The sequence below is a fragment of the Schistocerca nitens genome, chromosome 2, assembly GCF_023898315.1.
Source record: "Schistocerca nitens isolate TAMUIC-IGC-003100 chromosome 2, iqSchNite1.1, whole genome shotgun sequence".
NCBI classification, from domain to species: domain Eukaryota; kingdom Metazoa; phylum Arthropoda; class Insecta; order Orthoptera; family Acrididae; genus Schistocerca; species Schistocerca nitens.
The window spans coordinates 807,823,417-807,844,044 of NC_064615.1; the positions used below are offsets into that span (position 1 = coordinate 807,823,417).

Consider the following 20,628-nt stretch of genomic DNA (forward strand, 5'->3'; position numbering starts at 1 on the left):
AACATTTAGTGATTTTGCTGTTTCCTCTTCACTTACTGCTCTCACGTCAAATGAAAACAAAACAGATTTATGTGGCCAGGAGCTATCAAGTGAATTAAAATACATTCACATAATTACAGAAGGCTAAAATGTGTTATTAGTTGCAGATTTTATTTTATTTCCTTCTTTGTGACAGTCAAGCATTAATTGCCATGCAGAACAATGAAGTTATTTTTGTCAGTCTGCTAAAGAAATTTTCTTTTATTGATCTTTTCCGCTGAGGCAGACAGTATATTTCAAACGAAGTATTTAATTCCACACACTGTTGCTGCATTTCAAGTGCACGTTTTCAACTTCTAGCACGTATGACATTATGCCATAATAAAAAACCAAACATGAGATAACACAGTAATGGTACTCCAAGAAAATTTACATCCCGAAAACCACATCGAAAAGCTTAATATCAGGTCGTGGCCTACTTCACTGGGAACTGGACATACGAATTGCACTTTAAATGTAAAAGTTTTATTATGGGTCACAAAATTCCGATGCTCTTGGAGTATCCTCTGATGTCTTGTTTCTTTCATGACATAATGTAAGATATTTTAATCTTTACACGTAAGAACATTTCCTACGACGTCGTAGCTGCGCAAGCGCGGTGACGCCTGTCATCTGGCGCTCTCTAGCAACTGCAGAAATGAACCTATTTCGTGGGAAAATATTCCGAATGGTGCGAGAATGTATGATGAATTTCTTAAATCACAGAGCGCTTGACTCTCATTTAAAAATCAACTCGTTGATGATGAGCCATTTAGATGAATTTCGAGCCCAGAAGATCAGACATTTATGTCGTTATTAAAAATTGTACAGGCACTTTTGTGTAATATATCTTAAACTGTATGTGAAAACTTAGCTTCTCTTGCAGTGTATTAATGTTATAGACCAATATTATATTTGCAAGTTTTGCGTTTTGTGTAGCGACACTATGTACATTAATTTAAACCCTTAACTTTTTCTGTTTCTGTGTTCCCACTACTTAACAGTGATGTTGCTATTGGCTGACTACATCACGTGTCCTAAGCTCTGAATACCAGCTGTCATCGGCTGGCGAGATCACGTGACATGAGCTATGACTGGCTTACAAAAGCGTATCGCAATCTCGATTTCAATACTTCACAAAGTAACATGCGTTGTGTGGTGGAATTCAAATTTATACTCTTGTAATACGAAAATCTGCAGTGTACATGTTGCTGCACATCAAAGATTTTTCCAAAACGTGTTTTTTTCCCGGTGTTTCATTTTCTAAAGTGCCGGGAAATTCTACGCCAGTGTATAAAACAATAATCATTCAAAGGACTGATAAGTTATACAGTTCCGAGAGAAAATATACTGTCAGTTAACAGAGAAAAAGTATGTTTTCACCCATGAGAAAGTGTATTTTTAACCGAGAAATCCGGGATTTTTTTTTTCCTTGTCCACGTGTACACCCTGCCCTTGTTCTTCTTATCTGCTCTTCTTTAACTTCTTGTGCAATACCACCAAATATTATCATCATTATCTCAAAAGTAATGTTTGACCAACTCGTGAGGCAGTTATAAAACAATGGATGATATTTCTTGTGACCAGATTCAAATAGCTCTGTTCTGGAGTTAGTCTCATTCATGGAACACTTAAAAATGGCATTCATAACATTTTTGGGCCACTTTTTTGTTTTTTAAAGCAATTTCCACCATTTAACTATTAATTGTTCATTTATTTTAAACAGTCATGATTTTGGCTTTATAGCCTTTCTCAAGTGCATGTTGAAATGTTAAAATTTGTCTGATCTGTCTGACATTTAATTGTCAAAAAATCATATTTCTGATCTTATTGACCATTTGTCATATTACAGAACTTGAGTACATATTGAAGATAAATAATATGACTGACATTGTGCATAATGAGAAACTATTAACATGCAGTATGGCATATTTAACAGCTAATACATTCCTGTGATCTGCATTCATGAATGCACAATACCAGCCATATTATGTCCCTTCAATATGTACTTGTATCCTGTAATATGACAAGTGGTCTGTAAGACCAGAAATGTGTTTTTTTGATGATGACATGTCACAGGCAGATCAGACATATTTTAACATTTCAACATACACTTGAAAATGACTACATAACCAAAATCATAATTGTTTAATATAAATGGCAACCAAAGGTACAAGATTGTCAAAGCAAACACCTTTCAGTGTCTAAATTTTTAAACTCTTATTTTATAGGGTTGCCAATTTTGGTGATAGTTATGCCATCTTCATACCCCCTGACTGATGTGTAGGAAGATTCCAGCCTCAGTTCCAGTCAGAATAGGGGCCAGCATTCAAAGACTGTTATCTGTAGGTTTGTACGTGATGGCATAATACATTGCCAAAACTGGTAGCCCAATAAAATAAAAGTTTGGAAATTTAGACAGCTGAAAGGTGTTTGATTTGACTTTCTTTACTGAACAGCCAAGTCCCACAACCATCTCTGAACAGATAGTCATACAGAGAAAGTTACAAGAAGTTCCATACTGACAGGTGCGTATGGACAAAGGTGATTAGGATAAGAGGAACCCCACTGCCTGGGGACCCAGGGGCAATGGTGAACACAACCAGCAATAGGAGTGCTGGAGCCACTTGGATGTCAGGATGATGAGGCCGTGGGGGAGGGAAGGGGGGGAGTCAGTACAGGCAGCAGTGATGGCAGACTGGTGAAGAGAGGCTATGGCAATGGAGACTTAGCTTAGCTTAGTGGGAGGCACCATCTCTGATCACAGGAAGCAGACCCACCATTGGTGCTGACAAAACCCCAACACTTGCAGTAGGTGGTCATGACAAGGCCTGCCCAATCCCAAGAGTGGTCAGGGCTGACAAAGAAAGAGGTGTTGAGCCCATGGCCCAAGGAGGGGCACGGTGACCATCCTGCAATGCAGTTGGTTCTGGTGGTGTGCCACAAGTCTATCATCAGTGAAAACCATGAAGATTCAGTGATCACACCAGGTACAGATGACAGTTGGAATCCAGGGAGGGTGTTATCCAAAACCCCTGGCCCAGATTTGCATGCCAGGAACAAATGTCAAAAACCAGTACCACAGTGGGACAGCTGCCCAGCAGCCAGAGGTTGAACATGTCTGCAGCTGACAGCCATGCAGGAGTTCAGTGGAACTCTACGCCACAATTCTGTAAGAACTTAGAAGAATGTGAGAGCCTCCTCAGCTGGAAAGCCTTTCATACACTTGTGTATGTGCGTTTTAAAAATTCAAACAGGGTGTTCCACCTAGCCATTCAGCTGCAGACGGAAGGAAGGCACAGTGACCCAGCGAATGTCATTGGTTGTACAAAAGCCTTGAAAGATTGAATCACAAACTTATGACCATTGTCTGAAACCAGAGTGCGAGGTAAGTCTTCTAGGAGAATATCTTTGACAGGGCCTTGACAGTTGCTCTGCCATTACGGTGAACAATGAATGAAAAAACAATACTTGGTGCTGCCTGCACTTGCTTCAAGCTGGGACAAAGCATTCTATCTCATGATCAATGCCCTGCCAAAACATATGGTGTCATGCCAACAGTTTTGTTTGAGAGATTCCACAGATCCTGGTGCAATAAGTGGATGACCTCCCACCACAGGGAGTAAACCTTTCCGCTGACAGGGCTGCACACTGTCAACAACAGCAAGATCACTCCAGGCCTCCGATTCTCTATTTGCAGACTGTGGCGTGGGAGACCATGAACAACAGTGTAAGACCCAAAACCTCTTCCAATCTAGGGTCCTCATACTGAAGAGCATGTTGTTGTACGTCCTTGTCTGGGTCCAAATGAGTGATTGCATGTCAGACCATAGTGGTGTCTTTAGAAGACTCCTGAGACTTAACAAACGGACATTTATGGCTGTGTCCGTGAAGCTTGACTGCCCATGTGCAATATGACTGCTGCGACTGTTTATGACATTGGTAGAATAAACACACACAGCGATCACATGTGTACACTTGTGATGATAGGAGGTCAGCAAACAACATCTCCCATCAAAAGAAAGCAATGTTGGTTCTTGCACAGGAACTAACTGACACACCCCTAAGCGATTCTTGGAGGAGGAGGGGGGGGGGGGGGTATACATAAGAAAAGAGTCATATAGACCTGCTTGTTGACCATCTGGAGCACCGTGAAATGTTGGTGAAGCCACACATTGCAAGTGCCCCTGTCTTTAGCAGATTCACCATAGGGGGTGGGTGGAGAGCTCATGGGCATGCCAATGGGTGAACAAGCAGCAGCTGAGCCTGGGTCAGTGTTGCCAACAACTTTTCCAACATGGCTGTATTCACCTGCTGTAGTTGCAGGAGTGACTGGAGTAGAGCCTCCATGGAAGACCCAATGCAGAAAAACAACATGTTCCAAATGCCAAAAAATCCCATCCTTGTCACCACTTTTATTCTAACTAGGAACACAAGGAAATACATGGCCATAAAACAGATAAGGTTTATTAGGCCATGGAGTAACAACAAGAATACATTAGATGTTGGTATGTGCATCAAATATGCTGAAAATTGAAGACCTGAGGCCCATGTGTGGTCTTCTGTTGTGCTGCATGCACTGCAAACCAGGTAACTGTGGTCAGTGACTGTACTGATCCTGGCAGCCATCTCAGGTAGCTGTGGGCACACTGTGTGACTGTCACCACTTTCTATACTGGCTGTAGTGACCTGACTCTCATTGGCTATGGGCAGTATGTGTAGTAGCTGGCAGTTTACTACAGGACCACCATCAGATCAATGGTGGGCTGTATGCGACCTGCAGGGCACAGTCTGTGCATCCATGGTGTACACATTCATCCAGTCACTAATGTGTGTGTGTGTGTGGTGTGTGTGTGTGTGTGTGTGTGTGTGTGTGTGTGTGTGTGTGTTCAGTATAATTTGGTATCCACATGTAAAATGTAAATGAACAGATGTTTTATCACACCTCAATGAGTGTTGCTCAGTGATGCAATAATGCTGCATATTATGCAACATGCTAATGCCGTATATGACACTGAAATGGAATAGCACTTAACTCTATTACGAGTTGTTTGATTAGTCTTTCAGCAAAAGAATAATGTTACTTTCACTTCACTGCTGTAATTTGTTGCTCAACAGATTTCTTTAAACTAATTTCCATAAAAATATGTCTCTTCACAGAAAGGCTGTGGCTACCACCTAGACCTTTTTGTACTGGCGATCTTGATAGCAATAAATTCTCTTATGGGCCTTCCCTGGTTTGTGGCAGCAACTGTGCTTTCCATAAATCATGTTAACTCTCTGAAACTGGAATCAGAATGTGCTGCTCCTGGAGAGAAACCACAGTTTTTGGGTGTCAGGTTGGTTAAACAATTTTTTTATTATTTTATCCTTTTAAATACCAAGTACTTTATAGAAGAACGGGACCAAAATTCCATTATTCACCAAGTTTTTAAGATCAGCATATACATTAAATTGTAATTGAAATGTATAAATCATTAGTTGTAGTTAATCGCTCCACAAATATAATCGCGCCAATTATTCAGATTTTCATTAAACCAAAGCAGACTGTTAAATCTGAAAGATTTGTGAATCTCATTAAAGCAATTTTAATTAATTTATTTTTCAGGGAGCAGCGTGTCACACACATACTAATATTCCTGATGATTGGTTTGTCTGTTGTCCTTACTCCTGTTCTTCAGCGTATTCCAATGCCAGTGCTTTTTGGTGTGTTTCTGTACATGGGAGTTGCATCACTGAAAGGTCTGCAGTTCTTTGACAGGATCCTTATAATGTTCATGCCTGTTAAATATCAACCAGATTATATGTTTCTTCGCCAGGTAAGTTGTCTATGGAATTAGTGTTGCATTGTTTCATTGCATTGATAAAAGATATGATACGTAGAATGTAGTGTTGTTATGCTGGGACAATAAATTTTACATTTGTAGTTACCTACTGGTAGTATTTATTTAATTATATGTGACTATTATAGGTATATGTAATTAAACCATTTGTTGCATAATATTGTCTCTTTTCAGTTCACTTTCCCCAGCATCTCACATGTATTCTTTCTCTTTGCCATACCAACACCATTTCTCAAAAAATACATTTCATAACAAATGGTTTACCTTTCACAACTTTTTAGGTACAACACAAAAATACAAACCAAACAAGACAAAAATGAGGTATACACCCAAACTCAGTTCCACAATACCTTAGCTGCATGGAAATAATGTGATAATTGCCATATGATACCAAAGTTTTAATGTGATCTTCTAATTTGTGTCACAATAATGTGTCAGTAGCATTTCACTATCAGACTCATTGGCTGTTGTTAGACCTGCCTGCAAATAATGCTTCACTGTCAGTCTGAATAAGCTTATCTATAACTTTTAATGGAAAAAACTAGGCTCTAATTCTTCTCTATCTACTTGGTTTCTGACTATTTCAGCTGCATGCTATGACAATATCATTCTAATTAAGAGTGGTGAAATGCCCCAATATGTGATTATTCTTTCACAAAAAATTTACACTTCTTGGCATGATCGCCTAGAAATAACTGACAAATGGTCCACACAGTTTTTAGTCTTTATTTTTGTTCATGAACTTCATTATTTATTTTTTCTTTTCTTTCATATTTGCTCGTATTTCTCTTTCTTCCTCTAATCTGACTTTCTCATATATTTTATCTTCTGTTTGTCTCTTCTACCTTTTTTACCTCTCAAGTTTCCAAATTCCATCTGCTTGTGTTACTTCATTTTTAGACTTCAAATTTTTTCAGTTTTGTTTGACTTCTCAGATGGTTTTCCAGTTCTGTTATTCCTAATGTTCCTCTTCTATCCGATTGAGTGGGAAGAATCAGTATATTATTCAGGCTAAGGACTTGTGCATCCTCAGTGCTTGACATTTGATTCATTTGAACACTACTCTGGGGTCATTACCAGTTTTTGACTTATTGTTACACTCTCCATCCTTTGCAGATGTTCCTCGCAGTGGAAAGTGGGTTCTAATCTATCTTTACTCAAGCAGTTACTTTTTTTTATCTAGATTCACTTCCAAGACAAAGCAGTCTCTAGCAGGAAGCCATCAAAATGCATCTCAGTGGGGAAAATTGGTTGCTTCCCAACCTACTAGTTTTGTTCTAATGTCAATACAACATCAGCGAGTAAGTGGATCACAAGGAAAGCCTGATCTCTACCAAATCTTCAGTCAGGTTCAGAAAGTAACCCGCCACTTGGTGGAATAACAATTAAGACTCTGCAATCAAGCTGTGTCACATGGTGATCTCAGAGTTCAAGAGCAGATCAACTACATAGAACCTCACAGCATTTTAGGCTGTAAGGGCAAAAGTAAGACAAAAAAATGGTTCAAATGGCTCTGAGCACTATGGGACTCAACTGCTGTGGTCATAAGTCCCCTCGAACTCAGAACTACTTAAATCTAACTAACCTAAGGACAGCACACAACACCCAGCCATCACGAGGCAGAGAAAATCCCTGACCCCGCCGGGAATCGAACCCGGGAACCCGGGCGTGGGAAGCGAGAACGCTACCGCACAAAAACAAGACAGATAGTTAAGGAAAGTAAGACAACTCCACAGTAAGATGGACTCAGTGAAGGGAGTGATGAATATAAAAAAAAGTCTGGAAAGCCATCAGGAGGATAGCCAACACAGTGCAGGTCACTAGTGTCAACTATAGGTATACAAATAAACCTACATAAAGTGATGCAGACAGTTCCTGAGCAATGACAGAATTCTGTGCTGAAGCCATTATCCCAGGGAAAACTGATCTGTTCCTTCATTGCTGTGGAGATTGAGGGGAGGGGCAGTTGGATTTTCATTTCCAACAATAGGAAGGGAAACCGTTGCCATTTTTTCATGTGGGAGCTGAATCCACACTATCTGAGTCTCTAGACACTACATCTCCTAGTGATCATACTCAGCACAGCATGTTGTGATAACTTTTTAACCAGTCAGAGGAAATCATCCACACAAATTTTAATCAAATCTGGCAGATAGGGCGATTTCCACCTTCTTGGAGAAATGAAATCATTATTCCCTTCCTAAAATCAAGGAAGTATAAGTACCATTCATTCATACCCAAATAGTTATCACATTGTTGCGTGTATTGGCTGCATAGGTAAGACATTAGGGTGTATGGTGACCCAAAGACCACCCAGGGTTTAAGAAATGCAGATGTTTCTTATCCTCTTCCATTGTGGATGCAGGGAATTTTATTTGACTGTATGTAGGCTAACCCTACAGCAGGCAGCTATGTAACAAGCCTTCTTATACAGGCAATTTAGTAACTGTATTCTTCAAAATATAAAAAAATATGGTTTTACTTTAAAGCTTAACTTCTTAAGAGGACTCCATAAATTGTAATCCTGTGAATTTCTTTCCATACTCATTCTGTCCTTCCATCTGTATGTTTGTTTATGAAATGCAATGGTCACATCCTTCTTGACCTTCCTGAGCAACAGAATCATGTTCCTCAAGGCTTCATTTTTACTGTCCCTTCATTCACAACAGTGATCAGTGGAATAATGTCCACGGCGAGAAGTCCCTTACAGTAGTTAATATTCGTGGATGGTTTCATTGTCTCCATAACTGGCCTTGCCACATTCCAAAACCAGTTACTACTCACTATTTATGGGTTAGAGAAGTGGGCAAATAGTAGAAGTCTTAAGTCCTGTTTGGAGTAAATGTTTTGTTTTGATTTTACATTATTGTGAAGTACTTAATCTTTTATTTTAAACGTTAAAAATTCAGTCAGTTGAAGGGCCTACTATAGATCATATATGAATTTGTTGGCAATGTTTAAATAATATTAAGGCTTTGAACATTTTAAAGTTGTAACCATGAATCACGGGGAGTAGAATGAGCCCATTTATTTGAATTTTACAAGGTTTTTATGTCATTCAGGTGTGTTTAAAATCAGTCCTATTCCAGACCTTTGTGCTGGAGTTGGCAGGCTGCCATTGTCATTCAGCAAGAGCTCCTCATAGTGTTGCTGACATACAGTGTATTGGGCACCCCTTGGGTAACAGCACTCCACACCATTTCTAAATCCAAGTTGGAAGATACCTTCACAATTTCACCACAAACACAAAGACCATATGAGATTCCTCCACAACAGAACATAGTGGTACTTGGTGCATCTCAGATTACTTTAAATTGCAATGTAATTCAACAGATTCATTATTAGGGAGAACTGAGGCAAATGATGCCCCAAATAAAGCAGCTATGGATGTCTGCATGGGAAATACAATGCAGTGTATATCCTTGATCATGTTACAGATATTGTTTTATCTACAGCTTCACAGTACATACATTACCAATGAAAGTTTTTTTATACATTTTCCACTAATATTTGATATAAATAATTATGTATATAGCTAAGAAACTCCATACGTACCTCACTAGTTACTGCATTCCTAGCAATAATCAGCACCATCAGATTACTATATTTTGAAAAATATGTAGATTTTGTTATAGTGAGAGAAAATTATTAAAACCCTGATTTGTTACCACAAACATTAGTTGCCAATATGTTTACTGGCATCTAACATTGAAGTATATCACATCTCATAACAATCTGAAAATTATTGATGTCAGCTGAAACATTTTTTTATTTATTATTTTTTTTGTGAGAACTGTTTTGTGAGTGTGCCAGCGAATAAACATTTTTTAAATAATTACTTTATGGTTTTTCCCAGAGCACCACTCTTGTTATGATTCATTTTGAGCACCTTTTGCAAATACAGTTTTGCATGATCTTTTCCTGAAGTTGTTCTTCAAATATAATGTAAATTCTTGCCTTTCCGCCACTCATGTATTATCTGATTATTCCACATCACAGCTTATGTGGACATTACTCTGTCATACATCACTGAGCGAGGTGGCGCAGTGGTTAGCACACTGGACTCACATTCGAGGATGACAGTTCAAACTCACATCTGGCCATTCTGATTTAGGTTTTCCATGATTTCCCTAAATCACTTCAGGCAAATGCTGGTATGGTTCCTTTCAAAGGGCATGGCCGACTTCCTTCCCCATCATTCCCTAATCCGATGGGATCAATGACCTTGTTGTTTGGTCCCCTCCTCCCATATCAACCAACCCATCGTATGTCATCACTGACTATCAAACCACTGTTCTTGTACACTTAATCATACAAATTGTGAAATATTTGTGTTAGAAATATAGGTCTTCAGACCACAATACTTTCTTACATTTCTGATTTCCATGAATCAAAATGGAATAAAAAATAAAAAATACAAAAATTTTAATAATTTCTTTTCATCAATAATCATAATATATTGAATTTATAGTTTACTGTAGAAATATACTGATTTTACATTCCTACTGAAACAGCTGCATGAATGTCATACAATAACTTGAAGACCTTGGGATTGAAGTTTTAATACTTTTATGTATCTTATTATACACATCACAAATGAATTGTTAGTTATATAATAACTAAAACATAATATTATATCACTTTTATCAGTAACCTGAAAAAAATTTGTTTCTAGGTGCCACTAAAACGTGTACATATGTTCACTTTAATCCAGCTTGCTTGCCTTATAGTGCTGTGGGTGATAAAATCATTCAGCACAACATCAATTTTGTTTCCTCTGATGGTAAGTTTTTGTATACTGCTTGGTCTTCATACACTGGAGATAAATGTAGAAACTAACTTCGCTGATTTCTGTAGTCTAATTGTATGTAAATTTGCGCCTAATTATGTCTTATCTATTACCCATATACTTACTCCTCTGAGTAGATCAAATGGTAATTTTTGAAATGGAGGAATCTGTACATTGTATTTTCAAACTAATGTTGCCAATATACAATTCGTTGCTTTTTGTGTATGCCATAATCAGATTTTCAAAATTAATTTATATATTTATTTTTATTGTATATTATGATTATTACAATAGTATGGATTTTGATTCTTCATTACAGTTTTTTTCAAGTAAACTATAAGTTCATAATAACTTTGGTGGTGGTAGCATACTGCTGATTTCATTTGCACAACACCAGGTTTGACTTGGGAGCTGATTTACAAGATTCATTCTTAAAGTGACAATCCCTTCCTAAGATTAGGCAAATAGTGTTTGATCATACCTCCAACTAAAGATGTTCTCTGTTACTGTCATACTTTCTTCACAGCATATCTGTGGTTCCATTCCTAGATTTCATTGTTCACTAGCTCTTGTCATACATCTTGGTTATCAGCAACATGTTCCGACTGTCTGTAGATGATTTCACTTTAAATCTCTCTTGTGTCCATCTCTAAAGCAGAATAGTATTTTCCATTGGTTCATGTATTCTCTAAGTACTTCTGTATCTCTATAACAAGAGGTAGGTGACTGTGGGCGGAGTGTGCACAAGGGTATTTTTGAGTTAGGTAACTCCCCCGTCCATTACAGATAATGATAGGTGTAGGATACCTGAAAGTATCAGTGGAAGATCCAAAACAATGCACCTTACAGGTGGGAGTGTTAGAATCCTAGTAATTAGCTGCCAAAGATTCACAACCAAGTGCCAGAGTTCAGAGTTCTCCTGAAAAGCAGTGGAGCTCATTTAATGTTAGATACAGAAGGGTAGTTAAAATCCAAAATTGATAGCAGACAGATTTTTTTGGGAAAATTTAAAGTGTAGATTGAAAGGATAATGGTATTCTAGTGGGAAATGAAGATGGTGTATATGTTACAGTAAATAAGAAACATAAATCTGTTGGGATGTAAGCTCAAGCAGCATGTTAGATTTTTTGGGCAAGATTCAGTATCAAGAATGTACTTAAACTTATAACTGGATCCCTCTGTTGACCACCATATTCACACCAAATGTAACCAAAAATTTTAGAGGAAACCTCGGTTTGCTAGTAAGCAAGTTCTTCAATCATACCATCATCATTGGAGAATACATCAATCATCGAACAATCGCTTGAGAAAACTACATATCGTACATGGTGGGTGCGACAATGTGTCCTGTGATACATTAGTAAATGACTTCTACAAAAAGTGCCTTCAACAGATGGTTTGGAACCCACTCCTGATGGAAATGTATTGATCTACTGGCAAAAAAATAGACCTGATGTCTTTGAGGATATCCACGTTGAAAGTAGTATCAGTGAAAATGGGGCAGTTGTACCAGCAATGATTACCAAAGTACAAAGGGCAATGAAAACAAGTAGAAGTATTTATATGTTCAATAATATTACAGAAAGGATAGTTGCTACTCACCATATAGAGGGGATGCCGAGTCACAGACAGGCACAACAAAAAGACTGTGAGAAAGTGAGTTTTCAACCAACAAGGCCTTCATCGGAAATAGACAAAACACACACACAACAAAAATGCAAAAATGCAACTTGCATAAACATGACCACTGTCTCTGGCTGCTTCAGCAACCAGAGACTGTGATTTTGTGTGTGTGTGTGTTTGTGTGTGTTTCCGATGAAGAAGCTCACTTTCTGACAGTCTTTCTCTTGTGCCTATCTGCGACCCAGCAATTACACCATATGGTGAGTAGCAACTATCCCTTTCATAGTATTTGTTACATTCCATCCTGGATTTTCCATTATATTTTCAACAGAGTACATAAAAATGCAATAGTGTCACATCTCATGAGTAACTTGAAACATTTAGCTGTGGACAGGTGTATGTAGGAGCACTGCGTTCAGGTTCACAAGAATAGTTCACCATGCACCTGACAGACATGCACCTAGTAAAACAGTTAATGATGGAAGCATTGTAAAGAAAATTCTAAAGAAATGGAGACTACTAGATAACAGGTATAAAACAAAGCATAAGGCTATAGAGAAATGCTGAATGAAAAGCAAGATGACAATGCTTGGAAACTTCAACGACAACTGTAGCAGAATATTATTGAAGGATCTCTCACAGAACCAAAAGAAATTTTGGTTATATGTAAAGGCTGTTAGTGGTAGCAAAGTGTCCAGACACTCATGGACAAGACAGGAAATGAAAATGAAAAGCAAAAATGCTGAGCTCTGTTTTCAGATGTTTCTTTACAAAGGAAATCAAGAGTATTGCCCCATTTTAACTCATGTACCACTGTAAAGTTGAGTGATATAGATATTAGTATCAGTGGTGGTGAGAAACAAGTGAAATTTCTAAAACTGAACAGAGCTCTGTTGCCCAATGGAATCTCTGTCAAACACCATACCGAATGTGTGGCTAAGTTAACCCCTCTTGTGAATAATCTACAGATAAAAACTAGTGCCCAGTAGTTAGAAGAAAACACAGGTTACACCCATCTCAGGGAGGATAGCAGAAATAATCCACATAACTGCTGTCTGATGTCCTTGATGTCCATTGATATCATGAACAGAATGACCTTCTCCATGCCAATCATCATGGATTCTGAAAACATTGATCTTGTGAAATTCCAACTCGGATTTTTCTCACATGACTGCCTGAAAATCATGGACTTCCTGAAAGCTAGGCAGAAACAGTATTTCTTTACTTTCAAAAAACACATTTGATTCAGTACCACACCCTTGTTTATCACCAAAAGTGTCTTTGTGTGGGGTATCAAGTGAAAGTTTTGACTAGTTTGAGACTTTCTTCATAGGGATGATACAGCATGTTATCTTGGATGTAGAAATAACTTCAGGTGTGCACCAGGGAAGTGTGTTCTGACCCTTGTGTTGCCTCTGGGTGTAACCATTTGTAGGCATGTGGAATGGAATTTTTACATAGACTCAGTTGTAGATGAAGTAGGTGGCAGACTTTAGTTCACTGTAGAATACTAGTGAAATACAATCAGTCTACAAAAGAGGTTGCTTACAAGACACTCATATGACTCGTCCTAGAATATTGCTCAGGTGTATGGGTCCCATACCAAATAGGGCTAACAGGCAATATAGAACATATATAAAGAAGGGCAGCATGAATGATCACAGGTTTCTGATCCATGAAGAAACTGAACTCTGGCAGATACTTGAAGATAAATCCAGTCTGTCCCACGAAGGCCTACTTACAAATTTTCAGTAACCAGCTGTAAGTGATGAATAGGAATATACTACAACCCCATTCATATTTCTCCCACAGGGATTGCAAGTACGATGTTAATTACACCCCCAGAGAGGTGTTTAAACAATCATTCTTTTGCACTCCATATGTGAATGAAACAGAAAGAGTACATAATAACTGATTCAATGGAAAGTACCCTCTGCCATGCCTCTCTCTGTAATTTGCAGAATATGGATGTAGATGTGGGTAACAATCACTGTTTGTGATCTTACCCAAATGCCAGGGCCACCAGTGACAGAAAATGTCATGTACACTGCGAATACCTGTTTACAGCAGAACATCAGTGTTGTGAAATTTGTTCTTTATGAATTTTGCAGAATCCTACCTAGGACAGCACAACTGAAAATTCTTCAACATGATGTCTTGCCTTGTAAAGGTTGTCTAAGGTTCACTGTTATATAGAAACAATATACGATGTGCAATATAGTCAACACAAAACGTGACATTTTTCATTTGTAATTTATTGTCGCATATTCTTTTTCATGGGTGTAATCATAATCGCAGTTGTGAACTGATATCTGGTAATGAGTTACTAGTTGATATTGACATCCAACAAAAGGTTTTGACTATTAATCACAAGTACATAAAGCTGTCCACTATTTACAACATAATGTCTTTTAAGAACAATGGATGTAAGGCCAAACTCTCTGCAGCCACCTGATAAACAGTTGGTAAGTTACTGGAGTTGTAATTCAGTATGGACTACAACAGCAGGACCATCAGCATGTTGGATACCATGTATATCCACTGCAATCCCTTTAGTTATTGCTTTAAGATTTGAGAAGTGTCCTCTCAGTTCTTGTGTGCAAATAAACCACCTGAGTGCAGCTATAAAAAGTATGTGTGCAAATAAAGCACCTCTCTGCAGCTATAAAAAGTATACTTCAGATATTGTGCGGAAAAGAAGAAGAAGAAGAACTCAGATCTTACAGGAGTTAGTGTGCAGCATCATTTGAGGCCTCTGTTCATGAAGAAAATGTAAAATTTGCTGCTGCTGCTGGTGAATAAGTGAAAAACATTCTCCAGATTGATGAATATGATGGGAGTGGCTTCTGTTGTTTGTGATATTTTTCTTGGAGCTGACAGAGAGAAATGATAAGCACACAGTGAATTGACCAGTTACAAGCCAAACACGTACTCGTATGAAAGTTCAACAAAATGACTCTGACAGATTCATTTATGGCAATATTTGGGAGAAAAATTCCTTGGTAGCTGCTATAGTCATTTCCTGTGACATAAAATAATAATTTAGTGTTAATCAAGTTCTGTTGAATATAATCCTTTTTCCAATATAGATGATGAAGCACATGGAGTTGTGAAAGCAAGCAGATTTTTTCAAACAACACAAGAGACCCACAATCTGCCAGCAAGTCTTTGTCTTCACTGAAATCATTCATGGTTTGGGCTTTCGTAATTGATATTTTTGGAGATGGCATCAAGAGTGTACATGATCACCAAACACTCAAAATAATTTATCTTCTTTCTTTGATCTGTTATATTCTTGGTTAGCTTTGATTTTTGAGCAAACATTAACAATAATAATAATTATTATAATTGTTATTATTATTATTATTATTATTATATTAATAATGTCAAAGAAAAGTTAAAATAAATTGTCAGGATAGAGGTTCTTTTTATTACAGTGTAGTACAACTTGGAAGAAGGAAATGCTGTGAGTGGTTTGGGATAAAATCAGAAATATACAAATTGGTGTTTGCAGATGTTATTGAGAAATATATGGTAACATGATAAGAAAATCTGTTTCTTAGACCAGTGTTAACTTTGAAGAAATGCAGTAATATTGCTCAAACACCTAATCCAATCACCAAGCTATAATCACTCCTAAATGCTAAATAAGGGACTGAATAAGAGAAAGCAGAAATCTTAAACAGATAAGTGTGCCTGGACACCTGAAATTAATCATTGCGTCCTACATTGATGCTCCAACTCAATGAGCTCCACACTGAATATACTTTAAAAAAATTGTGAATGAAGACAGTAAAAATGCCGAACATTACAAAATAAATGAATAAACTAAAATGACAGTAAAATTATTGATCTAATAATGGATAAGGCTGCATGAGGAAATCTAAGTCTGTGCATGTTTATGTCTCCCAAACAAAGAGCTTTAAAGGTGGTCAATTCTTTTTCATCCACAGAAAAAGTATGTTTTATACTAATAAAACCGCCTTCATTATTTACTGAGAACACTTCACAAACAGAGTAAAAGCTTAATCTCCAATTTGTCTTAATTTTGAATAACTCTGTGAACTATAATTGAGGTCCACAAGTGCACTGCCCACAAAAGTAAGGTATTCTGGTTTACGTCCTCTTAAAACACAAGCATCTAATAATGGAAAATCCAGAATGTAATGTAACAATATTATGAAAAGGAAAGTTGGTACACACCATATAGTGGAGATGCTCAGTCACAGATAGGCACAACAAAAAGACTGTCACAAAAAAAGCCCTTACGGCTATTGGCACCTGCATGGCACCATCTCATGCCAACCTATTCATGGGCCATGTAGAGAAATCCTTACTAAAAACCCAGAATCATAACCCCTCACCTGGTTCAGATTCATTGATGACATCTTTGCGATCTGGATCGAGGTTGAGGACACCCTATCCACATTCCTCCAGAACCTCAACAACTTCTCCCCCATTTTGTTTCACCTGGTCCTCCTCAACCCAACAAGCCATCTTCCTAGATGTTGACCTTCACCTCAAAGATCTCTACATCAGTACCTCCATCCACATCAAGCCTACTAACCACCAGCTAGATCGCCACTTTGACAGCTGCCATCCATTCCATACCAAGAAGTCCCTTCCATACAGCCTATTCACCCATGGTCATCACATCCGCAGTGACAAGCAGTCCCTGTCGAAATATACTGAGGGTCTCACTCAAGCCTTCACAGACCATATGTATCCTCCCAACCTTGTACAAAAACAATCTTTCCAGTCTCCCACCACCTCCCAAAGTCCCACCATCCCCTTGTAACTCAGTACCACCCAGGACTGGAGCAACTGAATTACATTCTCCACCAGGGTTTCGACTATCTCTCATCATGCCCTGAAAAGAGAAAGATCTATCCTTCCCTCCCCTGTGACTGTGGTATTCCACCGTCCACGGAACCTACACAATATAATCATCCATCCTTACTCAACCCCTGTTCCCAACCCCTTACCTCATGGCTCATACCCCTGTAATAGACCTAGATGAAAGGCCTGTCCCATACATCCTCCCACCACCACCACCACCACCACCACCACCACCATCACCACCACCACCACCACCTACTCCAGTTCGGTCATCAAAGGCAGGGCTACCTGTGAAACCAGTCATGTGATCTACAAGCTAAGCTGCAACCATTGTGCTGCATTCTATGTGGGCATGACAACCAACAGGCTGTCTGCATGAATGGCCACTGACAAACTATGGCCAAGAAACAAGTGGACCACCCTGTTGCTGAACATACTACCAAACATGATATCCTTCATTTCAGTGGCTGCTTCACAGCCTGTGCCATATGGATCTGTCCCACCAACACCAGCTTTTCTGAATTGCACAGGTGGAACTTTCCCTGTAATACCTCATACGTTCCCATAATCCTCCTGGCCTCAACCTTCGTTAGTCACTATCCTAACCCATCCAGCCCCTTCCCTGTTCCCATTCCAGCACTACACACCCGTCATTCCACCATTAGACCCAGTCTTTTTTACTTCTACCCTTTTCCCCTGCCACCCCTCTCCACCACTCCCCTGCCCTCCGTCTAACCTGCAGCACTTCACTGTCCGCCATCCCACCATACTATCACTCCCCCTCCCCATCCCAGCCTCCTCCATGCCCCCACCCAGTCACCACTCCCATCGTGCAATGGTGCTGCTGCTTGCAGTGTGCCTATGTTCGACTCAGCATGTCCACTTCTTTGCTATATGGTGAGCAGCAACTTCCCTTTTCAAAACATCCAACATGTGGAGTATAATCCTAGAGTTAATTTTACATGAGTATGGGAAAAATTTCATATCATTATATATTTTCTGTCTATTGTTTGAGTAAATTCATGATGATGTTTCTGATGGAGATAGAATTAATATATAACCCTTTGTTCATTTCAGCTTGTTGTAATGATTGGAATCAGGAAACTTTTGGACTTTGTTTTCACTCAGCGTGAACTGAAAATCCTTGATGATGTTATGCCAGAAATGACAAGAAGGCATGCAGAAGATCGAAGACAGCTGGAGTCTGGAGGAGAGGTTAGTGTAATACCTGCATGTTCTTTATTATCTGGAGCAGTAATTGTCACAAGAAAGTGGTAAAGTTCTTTCTGTCCATAAAGTTACATTGACATCCATTTTCTCTTATTTCTCTTTATTTCTTAGATATCATTTGCCCTTAACCTCATTACATTAACTTCAGTGTTTTTTATGATGGCCTTCTTCAGTACAAGAATTTTATACTGATTTTATTATAGGCTTCAATTTTACTCTTGGATCATCCATGTTTTACCTTCACTGTTGTGTGCCTAAAAGTTGGTAGGGGATGGGTATAAGCTAGTAGTAGTTTTATTCATGCAAGCACTCTGTCGTCAGGCCATGAGTGGCCTACCAGGACCATCCGACCACCATGTCATCCTCAGTGGAGGATGCTGATAGGAGGGGCATGGGGTCAGCATACCGCTCTCCCAGTCGTTATGATGGTATTCTTGACCGAAGCCGCTACTATTCGGTCAAGTAGCTCGTCAATTGGCATCACAAGGCTGAGTGCACCACGAAAAATGGCAACAGCGCATGGCGGCCTGGATGGTCACCCATCCAAGTGCCGACCACACTCGACAGTGCTTAACTTGGATGATCTCATGGGAACTGGTGGAACCACTGCGGCAAGGCCATTGCCTTTATTCATGCAAGGGTCACTTTTATAAGGGCATTGTATATGTTGCAGTATTTCAGTTCAAGAACAAATACATAATTCATATACACAGGCATGTACATAATTTTGTCAAGGATAGGATAGCTGGTCAGACATGGCCTTGCCAAAGTAATTTAGGGAAACCACAGAAGACCTACATCAGCATGACTTGACAGGGATTAAAGCCTCAGACTTCTCAAATAGAAAACCAGCTCTATTAAAAATAGTGCAAAATCATTCAATTTAGCTGTCTTGTACAAAACTATTTTGTTTACAAAATTCTTGTAGTTAAGTTATTTCACAACATAAGAATCTCATATTACTCTCTCTATTAATTTCTCAACACCTATCCCTCTACACTTTACACATACTATCACCTGACATCAGGACCATGACAACGATGTTTGGTTTCCGTTTTGAGTATCACAACTTCATATTTCCTTGCCTGTACAATTACATCAGTATGCCTCCATAAAGAGTGAAATATTGAGCTCATAAAGAGGATAAGATGCCGTACTATCCATTGCAGAGCTTTAGTACAACATAGGTGTTAGTGATCATTCTTGATATTGTCACTTTGATAGAAGTCATTCACCGACTTCAAAGAATGGTTAAAAGAATTATAAATTACCTGCAATTTTTATAAAATTTCTGTCGCACTTATTTTTTATGCCCTATCCTATCCATGAATGAAAATCTATTAGATTTGCATATTAGTAATTAATTTTAATGAGAAATCTGCTGTCACTGTAAATACTGCATTCACCTGCTTAGAAAAGCCTTGGTATGTTGACTGTTCGGAATAGCTGAAGTGGTAAATGCCAAATGGCATTGGTTGGTACTGACTGATTTCTGGTTGCAGCCAATGTTAGCTGGTAGACAATGTTGTTGTAGTCTTCAGTCCTGAGACTGGTTTGATGCAGCTCTCCATGCTACTCTATCCTGTGCAAGCTTCTTCATCTCCCAGTACCTACTGCAACCTACATCCTTCTGAATCTGCTTAGTGTATTGATCTCTTGGTCTCCCTCTACGATTTTTACCCTCCACGCTGCCCTCCAATGCCAAATTTGTGATCCCTTGATGCCTCAGAACATGTCCTACCAACCGATCCCTTCTTCTAGTCAAGTTGTGCCACAAACTTCTCTTCTCCCCAATCCTATTCAATACCTCCTCATTAGTTACGTGATCTACCCACCTTATCTTCAGCATTCTTCTGTAGCACCACATTTCGAAAGCTTCTATTCTCTTCTTGTCCAAACTGGTTATCGTCCATGTTTCACTTCCATACATGGCTACACTCCATACAAATACTTTCAGAAACGACTTCCTGACACTTAAATCTATACTCGATGTTAACAAATTTCTCTTCTTCAGAAACGATTTCCTTGCCATTGCCAGTCTACATTTTATATCCTCTCTACTTCGACCATCATCAGTTATTTTACTCCCTAAATAGCAAAACTCCTTTACTACTTTAAGTGTCTCACTTCCTAATCTAATCCCCTCAGCGTCACCTGATTTAATTAGACTACATTCAATTATCCTCGTTTTGCTTTTGTTGATGTTCATCTTATATCCTCCTTTCAAGACACTGTCCATTCCGTTCAACTGCTGTTCCAAGTCCTTTGCTGTCTCTGACAGAATTA

The 20,628-nt window shown here is 38.7% G+C and overlaps 1 protein-coding gene across 10 annotated transcripts in view; it reads left to right on the forward strand.

Annotated features, from left to right (window-relative positions):
* Nucleotides 1-20,628, forward strand: part of LOC126237066 (sodium bicarbonate cotransporter 3) — a 1,007,081-nt gene that overhangs the window by 889,165 nt on the left and 97,288 nt on the right. For all 10 annotated transcript variants that reach the window (XM_049946852.1, XM_049946853.1, XM_049946859.1 and 7 more), the window contains 4 exons: nt 5,179-5,357; nt 5,627-5,837; nt 10,537-10,644; nt 18,190-18,327. In XM_049946852.1, the coding sequence (XP_049802809.1) occupies nt 5,179-5,357; nt 5,627-5,837; nt 10,537-10,644; nt 18,190-18,327 (636 nt within the window). The remainder of the gene's footprint in view (nt 1-5,178; nt 5,358-5,626; nt 5,838-10,536; nt 10,645-18,189; nt 18,328-20,628) is intronic.